Raw genomic sequence first — 14,496 nt, 5'->3', positions numbered from 1 at the left:
CAAGACACAACCAAACCTGTTATAATACCACCTGACCTGCCTAAAGATGGACGGGAGGTAATGCATTTGCATTTACCACAGACTGAGTGCCACAATCAGTGAAGGGAAAGCTGAAAGTGACAGCATCCTTGGATCTTTTTGGGGGTTTACAGTTATGGTTTTGACTGGAAGGGATCCAGAGTGCATCCAGGTTCAGAGGTGGGTCTGTGGCATTCTGAGGGATGGTAATGTTGAACCCATCCTTGTTGCAGAACTCATGTGTTGAAATTTGTGGATCATCATTTTTGTTCACCTCTGTAGAAAACACTGCGTTTCAGAATTTAGTTTGTTTTTAATTCTCAATGTCATGAGATTTATTTGTACGAGTAGAAATAATACCCTTAATCTTCCTTTCACAGATGAGAGGTATTGACTTGACGATTTCAACTGCTCCCCAGTCTGCAAGTGCCATGATGACAACAGTCAGATTTGTCATATATTTCTATTGAACAAAATGATTAGAATATGAAAATAAAGATTTGTATAAATCCACATTTAAAAAAACAAACAGACAGACAAGCTCAAGAGACAGCTTACTTGTCTTCTCACAAAACATCCATGGGAAGCAACTGTTAACACAATAAAGGCATCACTTTCTCCAAGGAAGTAGAGGCACCGTTTTGCTACAGCGATGGCTTGGTAATATCCGCCGTGTTCATCTGTGTAAATTTGGACACATACAAGAGCAGAGTTAACGCTGCAAATCTATGTGTCATCGTTGGTTTCATATAATTGGTGTCTGACTTACCTTGAACATAAATGGTGAGAGGAAGATCAGCAAATTGCCCCTTTGATATGTAAACAGACATGAACCCATCGTGGCAGATCGACGTATCACTATTAGTGTCAGAAACTGTTGCTTGGAATGGTTTTGAAGCAGCATTGGCTTCACGTTTCAGAAGAAGCAGCGATAATGAAATGCACGTCACCAAAATGAAGTCTGTTCTGTGGGCCTTCATCTTTGGATACTGAGACTCTGTCACAGGTGGAGCAGCTGCTTCTCATTTGGCTTAATTGGCACGACTCTCAACTGAAGAAGTGTCAGTAACTCTGTTGCTCCACAGTTTGAGGGTCCTGTGTTTAAAATCAGCTGCTTTCTGGGTCTTTTCTGGAGCTTGTTCTGTATCCTCCCACAGTTAAAGCAATGCAAGTGAACCTGAGACTGAAACTGTTTGCAGATGTGAGTGCAGTTTGGTTAAAAAAACAAACAAACAAAGGGCTTATTATTCAAACTGAGAGTATGAAAGCATTTTATATGGTCAGAAAGTGCTTCTCACATGCATAAAATAACCAATGGCTTACACAGGTTTGTCTCATTCAACACATGCACAGACTGTTTCTTGTACAGGAATACAGTATAATTATACAGCAAACAAATACAACAAGACATGTATCAAGTTTAATATGTGAAATTAATAATCAATGGATATAATTGGAAAGTATGTTGGTACTGAGAAAACTATCTCTACAGCTGTTTAAACTCTCCTTTATTCTCTACAGGTGGTTGAGCTGGTCCAGGCTCCTGTTGTAAATTGGGTTTTTGAGTTGGATATCTGACAGGGAGAAGTAGGACAGCGGTTGAGCCACAGTTTTATTGCATCTCAAACATGCCCACAGAGGAAGTCAGCACTTACTTTCCGTGACCTTCTTCTTCTTCTTCTTCCCAAAACCTTCTGCTGCTGCTGCTGCTGCTGCAAAAAAAAAATCAGTGAACAATGTAACAATAAGCTATTTATTCTCACGCACAGAAAAATCCTTCTGACAGATGACACAAGAGCAATCAAATAAAGTCTAAATACCTTTCTGATGATTCTCTGCCTGAGTTGACAAGGCTTGTTGCCTGCTGATTTCACCTTGGTTAACTGTGTAATAAAATAAATAAAAGTGAAGGTCCCGACAGCACTGAAATGATGCAACATAATAAAAGATGCATATTTCACCGTAATAATGCCGACTCCGACTTGCTTGCCGTAATCTTCTGAAGAGTTCTGGAGAGGTGAGACTGAGTTACTCCAGTTTGTCGTGACAAGATGATAAAAGGGTCACCAATAATAGAAACTGCAGTGATTTTACTGAATATTAAGCACCTCTATGAAATCCCTGTTCTGTTCTCTGACTTTCCGTCCTCTCAAACTGGTTCAGGTTTGGATAAATCCCACTGGTGCTCTGAGCGGGTTGAGTCCTGTCTGGATCGGGCAGACCTCCTACTGTACTGCAATCATTTCTGGTGGGGTCCTCCTGCTTGCTGGATGGGTCTTGGTCATCATTTTCTGATATTTAAAATAAAAAGGTTTAGAAAACATTGACTATTAGACAATCGTGATGTTTCAGTTGGGATAACAGAGGCATTAAATTTTTTAATAAGGTGGCTCAATAGATGACATGGAACGAAAGGATAAAAGAAAGAAGAAGAGCAGTGTGAACGCACCATAAACAAGATTATCGTTGCCCCCTCCTGTAGGAAAAGGAAACATCAGAAATATCACTTGTCCTCGTCGACTCGTGCATCACATATACTACTGTGTGTGTGTGTTGTTACCTCTCTGCTGTTGATGTGCAGGCACTCTGCCTGTTTCCTCAGGTGGAGCACTGGCGCCTGCAGTGGGACATTATATGAAACAACTTGAAGGAGCAGTTGGACATAATCGTTGAAAGTAAATTGACGGATTTCACAAAACTACATATTCTTTTGAAGGAAAGATGTGCATTGCTGTATATTTGTCTCTATTGTGTACATTTCCGTTGTCCGGTGCATGATACATCTTTTTAAATAACTTAGCAGATGCAACTCTTCATAATTTCCTTTCATTCTGCCTTAACTGGCTGTAATCAAGCCTACTGTACTGTAATTCCTGTGCTTTAATGTAAATGTAACCATGTACCGAGCAAAACTCTACAGATGGATCGAACGTAAATGTTAAAATTATAGCTTACCGTCAGTGCCTGCACCTTCAGGGTTGTTTGTATTGTCCTTTGTTCTGTTATAACAGCACACTGAAATAAAAAGAGCTTTTAAATAACCAACCAATCACAGACCACAAACCACTTCTTCTATCTGTGTGGACTGAGGATGCCAGACTGGGCAGGTACTCACATATGCACTTCATGCAGCAGTAGCCACCGATGCTCAGCAGAGTGAAAGCAGCCACGCCAACACAGATGTAAATCAGTAGCATCATGTCTCCGCTCTGAGCACCTGCATGGTTAGTTGTGGTTTTTACAAAGATGCATGGCACAGGAAACTAGCTCATTCACTTGTCCCCTCTCATGTGTTTGGCCTATGAGGTTTGTGACCATGGAAAGGAAGGAGGCCGCATGTTTCTGCAGAGGCTGCTGCTCAGTGTTGAGGAAGCGTTACCTGAACACTTTCAAACAGAAATCATCTCACCTCTTTCAGCAACCAACTCCACTTGAAGACAGTCATGTCCCTGCTTACAGTGATAGCACCCCAGGTCAGAGTTTTGAAGCTCATCGATGCGGATGGAGAAGTTCCCCTCTGAGGCCTGGTATGGAAAGGCTTTCACCCGACCATACCTGTGGTCCAGGAACTTAATATGACCCTCAGATGTGAGATGGACCAGGTCCAGCCCAGGAGTGTGGGCCCACGACACCCAGTTGAGGCTACTTGTTGTAAAGTTGCATGGGAGGAGCACAGAGGAGCCAAGCGGACGGCTGAGCGTGTGCGTCTCACAAGCATCTGAATATGACTCACAAGGGTTTTCAAAGTCCGGCTCGTCTTAACGGGAAGAGACAAAGACAAGAACAAGATTCAATTTTAGGTTGGTTATCTCAATCAACCATGAGTACCAACAGAACAAACTCATCGTCCTTATTACTGTAGATACTCAAAACTGTGATGTCTAGACATCTTCAAATGAATAAATGGATTTAATATAACTGGATAACAATTAAACGGCAGAAAAGCTAGAGAATGTAAAAATAATAACTTTATAAAAGACACTGAATAAAAACATGTAACACTGAAACCTATGATCTGCCCACATATTCTTATAAATTAGCCCTATATTCTTAGATTAATTTATTAACAACGTGTTTTAATGGGGGAAATATCTGCGTTATAGTCTATATATCGTTAACAATATTTAAATATAATACCAACATTATAGTCCACTAGAGTAAAGATAATTCGTCTTGTTGTCAACAGATTTACCAAGCTTTTAGAAAGGAAATTCTAGATTCTACGCACCAGATTTCAAAGATCAAATAATGTAAATGGAGTGAAAAAACAGTTGATATAGCAAACGAGGTGAAGTTTTATTCATGGAACGTCTTTATATTCATAATATTTTCATTCTCTAATATCACAAAAGGACTTACCATTTGAAGAAATGCAAATAAAGCACAGGGCTAGAAGGACAATCCACCTGTAAGCATTCATTGTCAGCATCTCGTGTGGTGAACAGTAATGTGGCAAAGCTATTAACACCTCCAAGCATCATGGGACAAAACCACAAGACCATCACCGTTCATGTAGTTATATACGGAAGTGCTCTGATGTCTTTCAGTTTCACATGAACAACAGTTGAAATTGTTAACAGGTTTATTGTTTTCAAACTGTAAGCTGGTTATGTCAAACATAAAATTGAAAAACAATAAATATTTATCTTTTATGAATATGTAGATGATCGTAAAAAAAAGGGCCTGAAATGATTTTCTCCTCCAGACCACTTCCTGCTGATGCTTCCGGAGAACCTTGTGCTGAAACATGTACAAGTGGATAGAAATGTTCATCACCAAGGCTAATTAAAGCACAATAAGCCCATTTTTTAAACATACATTTTATGTTTGCCTAACAAAATTTAAGCTTTGTCAGGCAAAGCGAGAAACTGCCCAGGTTCACATAAAAAATGTTCATATTTCCTCATCTAATTATAATTTTTTTCATTTTTTCACTGTGTTAAAATTAGGTCAACCTAACTTAAATACAACTTTTATGTTTAAGTTGTGGTTTTTACAAAGGTGCATTTCACAGGAAACTAGCTCATTCACTTGTCCCCTCTCATGTGTTTGGCCTACGAGGTTTGTGACCATGGAAAGGAAGGAGGCCGCATGTTTCTGCAGAGGCTGCTGCTCAGTGTTGAGGAAGCGTTACCTGAACACTTTCAAACAGAAATCATCTCACGTCTTTCAGCAACCAACTCCACTTGAAGACAGTCATGTCCCTGCTTACAGCGATAGCACCCCAGGTCAGAGTTTTGAAGCTCATCGATGCGGATGGAGAAGTTCCCCTCTGAGGCCTGGTATGGAAAGGCTTTCACCCGACCATACCTGTGGTCCAGGAACTTAATATGACCCTCAGATGTGAGATGGACCAGGTCCAGCCCAGGAGTGTGGGCCCACGACACCCAGTTGAGGCTACTTGTTGTAAAGTTGCATGGGAGGAGTACAGAGGAGCCAAGCGGACGGCTGAGCGTGTGCGTCTCACAAGCATCTGAATATGACTCACAAGGGTTTTCAAAGTCCGGCTCGTCTTAATGGGAAGAGACAAACACAAGAACAAGATTCAATTTTAGGTTGGTTATCTCATGCTCAAATAATTACTGAACAGATTCAAAACTGTGATGTCTAAACATCTTTAAATGACAATAAATGGATTAAATGTGATCTTATTGCAAACATTGATTGAAAACATATACAACGTTAAAACTGGTAAAAACAAATACAACTAAAATAAAATGAGCCCACTATTACTTAATTAATAAACAATGTGTTTTAAAGGTAATAATGAATATGACATCTGCGGTATGCACAACATTAAATATAGACCGAGGACATTTTAATATTTTGCCACACTTTCAGTATGTGAATTCAAATACGATAGCACACCACCTCAACGATAATTTAAATTGACTGATTGATTTGGGTCTGTATAAATCAAACAATTAATTTAGTCAAATAAGTGAAGTTTTATTCATTGAACATTTGTATATAAATCATATTTTCATCCTCTAATTTCACAAAAGGACTTACTCAGCATTCATTGTCAGCATCCCTGCACTGTGAACAAAAGCAACATGGTCATTCTGCATGCAAACCCTTAAGACAAAACCGAAAGACCATCACAGTGGGCAATTCCGGTACCCATCCCTACCTTTAGTTAATGTAAAAACATAAAAGGCTCTCGATAGAGCCAGTGTTCGTTAGTATTTGTCCGTTCTGGGCTGCTGTAGAAACATGGTGGACTCCATGGAGGAGGACCCGCTCCTATGTAGATAGAAATGGCTTTTTCTAAGATAAGAAATACATAACGATTCTTAGTTTCAGGTCATCATACACTAATGAAAACATAGTTATGAATATCATATTCCATTTCTGCCAATTAATCCCCATACATGTTACACACTGTTCCTTTAATGGAATAATACGAGTCTGCAACACTTTACTTTAAGTAAAAATATAAATATTGATATGCAAATTATTTACTATTATTTTATTTATGTCAATTAGTCTTGTTACGACTAACCTTGGTAAGTAAACCTGGTTGTGTTATCCAGCCTTGGATAAAAGAGAATTTTATTCTTCACAAATATTTCCCTTTCTAATAATGCATAAAGTCTGCATCCGTTAATCTTCTGAGGACCCCTGCTCTCCATTAGGTGTCCCTGGTTCTTGTTTGTCTTGCAGGATCTGGGTTATCAGCATCATGAGCCCCCCATCAGAGAGGTTCTTATAGATGCTGCTAATCCGGCGCCACCTAGTGGCCAGATAGCATCGTCACTCAGACATCATATCTATGTCATACAAATGTGGTTACACAAGAACAACGTGTTCAGAAGATTAATATTTTGTTATGTAGGCCTAAACCCTGACAGAAAAAAAACAGAAAATAGATTTGGACACAATTCAATTCAACATCAAGAAGCAAATGAGTGTGGTTTATCTGAATATATTCATCTGGACCTGAGGAGTCCAATAATTACATATTTTTTTACAGATAAAGTTATGAAAACAGCAAAAAACATATGCAAAGTAATCAAAACACCACATTTGCAGTTTTTTACAAACACGGACCACACCACTGGGATGATTAATTTTGATATGGTTTATTTCTTTAAATAAGAAACGGCTTGCAAAACCAGGGGAGCTAAGACTCAGGGTGCAGGGTGAGGGTGCTGATGAATACCATACTGTGGTTCTTGTGCCTGAAAGAGAGGGAGACAGAGAGACAGAATCCGCTAACATGCTCTGATGCACGTGTTCATTTAAAGGGAGGCGCCTGCCCACAGTGAGGGGCTGGACAGAAACTTTGGCTGTGTGTGTGTGTGTGTGTGTGTGTGTGTGTGTGTGTGTGTGTGGTTCAGTATACCACTCATCCCAATTATGCACTGACATCCAACTGTCCGCAGACAGCTGCAGGATGGCCGGGAGCTTCTTCAAAGGACGCTTCCTCTCCTTATTCGACTACAAAACGGAAAAATACATTGTCGCCAAAAACAAGAAAGTTGGAGTTTTGTACAGACTTATTCAGTTATCCATCATCGGTTACATTATCGGGTAAGTCGGTGAACTACTGCCGCGGCTTTTGCAGTTTTATTAGCCTACCTTATGGTAGCCTATAACCCTGGGCAAATTATCATAATATAGAAATGCATGCTGGTGAGGATTTTATGTTGACCTAATTTGAATAGCCTTAATGCAGCAATAAATAAATTGATTAGTTGTTTTATACCGCAGTGTGCAGGCTGACCATGATGATGATTACAACATGGGCTCTTAAGTCAGTGCTACAATCTGACAGGACAGTTTTTTTAATACACTAACAATTGTCACACGTTTTTCTCATTTTCAATACTCTTATGGCTTGTTCAGTGTCCTGTAGCCAAAAGCCATAAATAAAAAAGCTGTAGTTAGCCTAATCTATAGGTACATTTGACTTATGCTGTCACAAGTGCTTATTTATAATAACAAAAGCATCAGGCATCAAATACAGTCAATGTAACACAAATAAAGCATATCTGTAATAATGTAATACAGCTTAGTCCTAGACTGAAATGTATAATATCAAAAGGCTATTAACTCCAGGATACCATGATCATAGTGATACCACAAAAACATAAAACATACTGTTAAGTACAAACTGAAACGTAGCCTGTTCTTCAACAGCAACAATAAGACAATCAAAATGACACACTAATGTTTTAAACACATCTTTCAGCCTTTACATGTTTCCCTCTCACCCACAGGTGGGTTTTCGTAAGCAAGAAGGGCTACCAGGAGACGGACGAGGCCATCCAGAGCTCCATCATAACGAAGCTGAAGGGAGTCTCAGTGACCAACACCACTGAGTCCGGTCTGCTGGTGTGGGGACCCGAGGACTACGTCATCCCACCACAGGTGAAAACATTTACACAGCACCAATATGTATACAAACTGGGTCAAAGATACACACACACACACACACACACATGCTTGTGGCTAAATTAAGAAATGAACAAACATTTCTTTTTTAGCATTTGTTCTTCTTGTATGCTTGAATATGTGCATCAGTGTGAAGAAGAGATGTGTCACTGTTCGGGCCAGTTTAAATCAACATTTAACAGGTTAATGGGAGGAAGAGCTGGAAACACTTTGACAACTAACACAGTGTACAAAAACAGGTTTGGGGAAAGTTGCAGGTGCAGTTTATACACTGAGAGGGACAAATAGCCTCTGGCAGGAACACAACTGAGGACCTCCTCAAGATAGAGATTTAGGCTGAGGAGGGAGAAAGGGAGGCAGCACAGGGGGCATCATGTTATGATGTCAACATAACGACCAATTCACAGTGTTTTCTCTACATCTAGGGTGAAGCTGTTCTGTTTGTTGTAACCAATTTCTTAGAGACGCCAAACCAGAAGCTGGGATACTGTGCTGAGGTAAGAAGACAGAACGCAGGTCCTTTCACAAAGCATATCTTAGATCACATTTTCTAATCATTATTTTCATATTTGATAACATAACGGCTGTAGTAAAGATCAGCTTATGATGCAATGTGGTTGGGAATTGAACGCATTTTGCATAGTAACACTTTGTTATCAAGTCAAAGTTGTTCACATCATTTTTTATCCTCCCCATTGAGAGGAAAAAATGTAAATCCATCCAAACAACATAGCGCTGTTGAGCCTGCGGCTTGCAGCTAACAGCGCTAACAGCGCTAACTGCGGCTCATATAACAACACACACAGAGGGACAGTGATCCTCTGCTCAGGTAGACATTACTCCTCTATATCTTTACATTGACAATAGCTGTTTGCTGCTATATTAATGCTACGAATGTTAAATACAGCTCCATTAAACAAAGAGAAACTTTGGCCATGTTTTCACTCATTCTTTCTATTGCGTCTGTGATTATAGTCTCCAGGATATACCTTGCATTGAACTTTGAGACAAACATGTTTGTGTCTAACTTTAGGATACCAACTGTTCTGGAGGACATGATGTGCTGTTTAGACATTGTGTTCAAGTAGCTGCTCTACTCGCAGTTTCTAGCTGTCTGAAGCCAACCAAGTTTATTTTAAGGCTACTTTATTTACTCTCCACCTTTTGACGTTTGACCATTCGGAAACTATTTCAGCTGGCAATGTTTCAAAGACACGGTAGTGACTGAGGTTAGGGCAGAAATGAAAAACACTTATAACTCATGGAAACTCTACACTTTAATCCCCAATACAATATTTTGTCATTTCAGTGAACTATAGCGCGTTTTACTGTATATCCCTATCTCTATAAATGGTTACTTGAGCCAATCAGCGCCCAGAAACGCCACTAATCAGTTCAATTCTTCAAGAAAATGCCAGGATGAAGACGACACTTCTGCATTGCTGTATCCCCCTTTAGAAAGTTGTGAATCATCGGTGCATCGTGCTCTCCTGATTATTGATGGAGCGAATGGTGGCATAGCCATTTGCAGCCAGGAGAGCACTGGTCTGCATTTTCTTCACAGCGCTTAGTCATAACAAAATACCTTTTCAACTTTTAACAAAGGCTGACATCTCCCCCTCCTTTCTATAAGTGCGTGTGTGCCACTCATTTCTCTCTGCTGTATCTTTAGCCTTCCAGACGGATCCTGGTATGTAAACTCAGCCTCTCTTGGTCTCCTGCATCAGCCAAGAAGAATTGCAAGCCTGTTCAAGCACAACACAGCCATAAAAACCCTGCTCTTGTATACATTTGGCCTTGCACTAGTTGCAGTGTCCCTGCGTCTGAAAGGCTGGCACACTTGAGTGTGAACTGTCATTCATCATGTTCCAGCTACGCACAGTCAAGTCTCACTAAAACAAGAGCTTTTAAAAATGATGTCCAATCTGTTATTTAAATGATACAGACATGCGTCCATAAACTCCCTCAATTATATTTTACTTTTATCAGGAAGCATTCGTGGATAATCACAGGAACTCTCTGATTCTGACCGTGTTAGATGACCGTGTTGTCTAAATACTGTATATGTTTTAGTCTCTTATGAGTTTACCCCAATTTATTCTCTAAAAAACAATATATGCAATACGTATGGGAGCCCATATCTGCTAGGAAAATTTAAATATTAATGTCAAATAAAAAAATTATAGAATACTCTATCAAAATTACAAGCTAGTAAGTAAAAAAGTATGACACACTAAATTAACATTATGAAATACTGAGTCAAAACTAGGAGCTTTAGTGAAAAAAATCAAAATACTAAATCAAAAGTATGAGCCAGTAAGTCATAAGTATGAGGTACTTTATCAATGTGAAAAGATGAATTACCAATTCAAAAATAAAAGCTAGCAAATAAAAAGTAGATATGAAGCTAAAATTAGGAAGTGGTTAGTCAAAATAAGGTGACATTAAATCAAAATTATGAGATAGTAAATTATGTAAAGATCACAAGATACTTAAAATGAAAACTATCTCATTATTTTTGCCTTTGTGTCTCATAATTTTGACTTAGTAAGACAGAATGTAACCTTACTGCAAGTATTCTATTTCTATTATCCCTAACCTTTCATGCATTTTCTTTTCTCTATAGTGTGCCTACTGCAACAGGTCTTAGGATTACAATGCATCGTTTGCTTCCTTAATTAATTCACATGGTCCGTCTGTGACCTGTGACATTGTTTTCTGTCTGGTTAACTATTTCTTGAACCTCTGCCCTTTTTTATCTGTGATGCTAAGAGCCTTAAAGTGCTGGATGGTCACTGTCGAGATGACAATGACTGTGAAGACGGGAAGATGGTGGCAGCTGGTAACGGTAAGAAAGAATTATGATGTGGGTCTTAGTTCAACCTCTGTCATGGTGTTTTTTCAAACAAATACAAATGAATGCAACACATATGATAGAAAAAGTGGTTATTAAGATAGGGATAAGGAATGTTCTGAGTGGTAATGTGGCTTATTCTGCTGTTTTTTTCTGAAGGAATTAGGAGTGGTAGATGCTTGAGAAAAGATGAAAACTCTACTGGTACCTGTGAAATCTACGGCTGGTGTCCCATTGAAAGAAAATTCAAACCAAAGTAAGAAGCAATGCAGTCACACACGACCAGTATTCATTAAATGTTAATGGGTATCAGGCTGTGCTGTTATAAATCTACTTCGACAGGGCCTCAGTCGTAGGAAAGTTGCTGGACTTTCAACACATATCAATTCCCGCTGGTCACATCCGTACAAACTTTTCAAAATACTTCCGTCTTCATAGGAAACTACTTGGTTATGTTCAGGAAAAGATCGTGAAATACTAGGTTAGGTTTAGGCAACACAATTACTTAGTTACCAAAGAGCAGATACTCAGCGACTTGACCCGGCCTTATATCTACATTGCATCTGTTTAAGAGGTAACTTGTGAATGCGACAGCCTGCTCAGCTGTTCAACCACCATCTGATTCCACTAGTCTTCACAATAGCCACTAGTTAGTAACCCCTCATGATTTATGTCCCTTATACTTAATTACCAAGTTATTTTATTTGCAAGGTACAGAATGTGTGGCACATAATTACATTTTCTTTCTTTACAGAGGCCCTCTGCTGACAAACGCTGAAAACTTCACCATCTACATCAAGAATTTCATCAATTTTCCGAAATTCACATTTTCAAAGTATGTCCACTTCTTGAACATGAATCTCTTCGTGTACTGCTTGGTAAACTAGAAACAGTGAGCAGTGCACACTCATATACACTCTGTATGTGCGTTTCTTTACTCTCAGGTCCAACGTTTTTGAAACGACTGACGACTCTTATTTGAGGAAATGCAGATTCGACGAGGAGCTCCACCCCTACTGCCCCATTTTTCGGCTGGGTGACATCACCAGGCGTGCTGGATACAACTTCCAGGACATGGCCACATTTGTAAGTACCAGCCCAGAAACCCTCGTGTATAATTAATTACTGATTATTGAGTGAGTATATATGTGTTGAAGGAGAGACCATTGGTGTCCATTGGCCCTGAATGCACCATTATTATGAGTGACATGGTTTCGAAGTCACATATGATCAAATTTGTATTGTTGTTGTTTTTGCAGGGTGCCTCCATTGGCATTATGATAGAGTGGTACTGTGACCTCGACAAAGGCTACTCTCACTGCCATCCACAGTACTACTTCACTCGTCTGGACATCAGCGTCTCCAAACAGACCATCGCAGCAGGGTTTAACTTCAGGTGAGATCGTCTCGTGTATGCTGCAACGTCACACACACACACACACACATATTTCTAGTTTTCTCCAACAATCTGATTTTATTTATTTAGATTTCAATGGAGAAAATTATCCCCACATTTGAATTGTGTCTTGTATATTTGTATTCTCATTCCTCCATCTTTCCTCCCATCAGACACACTCGGTATTTTAGAAATGCTGCTGGTGAGAGCTATCGATCCCTATTCAAAGTCTATGGTATCCGATTCAACATCATGGTGCACGGAGAGGTAAACACCATTTTAAAAGAGTGAATGCATATAAATAATGTCTTCTCTGCCTCAGCATTATGATGTGATATGATTCAAACGGCCGATGCAATACATGAGCACATTAGCAGATAGTACAAATCTAGATTAAATCACCTTCAATGACATTTTTATTAAAAGACAGGCGTTACCTTTAACTGTAAGCTTTTTCAATGATTTTGTGATTCGTTATAAACAAAAAAATATGTATTTCTGCTGTTATTTATAGGCCGGGAAGTTCAGCATCATCCCAACACTCATAAACGTTGGTTCAGGGCTGGCTTTGATGGGCGCCGTAAGTACCATTAATAATAATGTGTTTAATAAATGCTTTTAAAAGAACTGCAGAGTTCACTGAACAGAACTTCATTTAACAGGGAGCTTTCTTCTGTGACATGGTCCTTCTCTACCTAATGAAGAAGGGCGACTCCTATCGAGAGAGGAAGTTTGAAGGATCCAAGTAAGAAAAGCAGCACACGAGAACAGGTGCAGAGTTTTCTTTGCTCACATGGCAGCAAACTGAAACATTATGTAGGTCCATTCAGCTCTATATCTCATTTCATTTCTGTTATGATAAACTGGATAATACATAGTTTACTATATGTAGAATTTTAACAGATCTCTCCACATGTTGTTGGCTAGAGTAATGCTGCTGTGACACATGGCTTATCTGCAAAAATAAATACCAATCTGTCTCTGTTCCGCAGAAGTAAGAAATCAACATCTGAAGACGACAGTGTGGAGGACAGAAAAGCAGCCACGGAGCAGGACAATCTGACATCTTAGTCTTTCCACCGCATGAGGCGAGTTTGTAATATGCCCGTGTTGGTTGTATTGTATCACCCACTATTATAAAAATGAAATACAGTTCTTGGCCAGTTTAAAGATGTTAACTTGCCTTTAGTAAGAGCTCTATTCTTTAGAAACTTTAACTCTAATTAAGAACAATTATGAAGACATGTTCCATTCACTTTTATACCAGATTTTGCCATAAAACGAATGTGTTTCAGCGATAAAGCCTTTAACCGAGCAACTATTAATTTATAGTTTAGATATTTTATGTGGATAAATATTGTTGAAAATCAGCAAGATGTCAAGAATCAAGACATTCAAGAGATGCTTTTAATTATCATCTTTAAAAATGACTGCTGATTGGATAAAAGGACAGTTTTTTAGGTCACATTTGGTGGCTCAACGAAAAGATGAAACAGGTATGGTGACTCTGATATACGAGTTATTACAGTGTTTATATAAACTGTATAAATGTAGTTTAAACATCATTGTTTAGATCACAGCGGCCTCACACAGTGGCTCCGTGTTTATGCAATATATCACTGATGTGGTTCCTCGCCTTCTTCTGAGAGGAAGAGTATTTATGTTTGTAGGATAACATGTGCTATATTTTAGTCACACTAGCAGAGTGACTCCAGGGACCAAGTTCATCTTCTAAATGATGCTGTTAAGGGTTGTGGGAGGCATCGCCGGATGAAATAAAGCAGAGCACCCGGACAGAACCCACTCACACACGAGGAGAACATGCAAA

General features: G+C 39.2%; 2 protein-coding genes across 3 annotated transcripts; one reads left to right on the top strand and one right to left on the bottom strand.

Annotated features, from left to right (window-relative positions):
- Positions 1 to 265: 265 nt before the first annotated feature.
- On the bottom strand, positions 266 to 4,448 carry LOC116390778 (uncharacterized). 2 transcript variants are annotated; one of them, XM_031860817.1, is made up of 12 exons: positions 4,378 to 4,448; positions 3,428 to 3,775; positions 3,134 to 3,235; positions 2,974 to 3,033; positions 2,579 to 2,635; positions 2,468 to 2,494; positions 2,127 to 2,309; positions 1,980 to 2,027; positions 1,839 to 1,901; positions 577 to 1,730; positions 379 to 438; positions 266 to 294 (listed from the first exon to the last, which is right to left on the bottom strand). In XM_031860817.1, the coding sequence occupies exons 1-10, from the start codon at positions 4,445 to 4,447 to the stop codon at positions 1,663 to 1,665; spliced, it is 1,026 nt and encodes a 341-aa protein (XP_031716677.1). In that variant the 5' UTR covers position 4,448; the 3' UTR covers positions 266 to 294; positions 379 to 438; positions 577 to 1,662. The 2 variants fall into 2 exon arrangements, with proteins under 2 accessions (XP_031716677.1, XP_031716678.1); XM_031860818.1 differs by having other exon boundaries at positions 577 to 1,724.
- Positions 4,449 to 7,414: 2,966 nt separating this feature from the next.
- LOC116390980 (P2X purinoceptor 5-like) lies at positions 7,415 to 13,786 on the top strand. Its single transcript, XM_031861160.1, is given in 12 exon segments — positions 7,415 to 7,554; positions 8,244 to 8,394; positions 8,844 to 8,915; positions 11,191 to 11,266; positions 11,432 to 11,528; positions 12,027 to 12,107; positions 12,217 to 12,358; positions 12,532 to 12,668; positions 12,842 to 12,935; positions 13,183 to 13,248; positions 13,331 to 13,439; positions 13,661 to 13,786. Coding segments are annotated over 12 exon segments (1,233 nt in total). The 5' UTR covers positions 7,415 to 7,417; the 3' UTR covers positions 13,732 to 13,786.
- Positions 13,787 to 14,496: the final 710 nt, after the last annotated feature.

The sequence above is a fragment of the Anarrhichthys ocellatus genome, unplaced genomic scaffold, assembly GCF_004355925.1.
Source record: "Anarrhichthys ocellatus isolate YVR2014 unplaced genomic scaffold, GSC_Weel_1.0 scaffold24, whole genome shotgun sequence".
NCBI classification, from domain to species: domain Eukaryota; kingdom Metazoa; phylum Chordata; class Actinopteri; order Perciformes; family Anarhichadidae; genus Anarrhichthys; species Anarrhichthys ocellatus.
The sequence above is the reverse complement of the archived record's forward strand: the minus strand, read 5'-3'. Positions and strand labels throughout refer to the sequence as shown.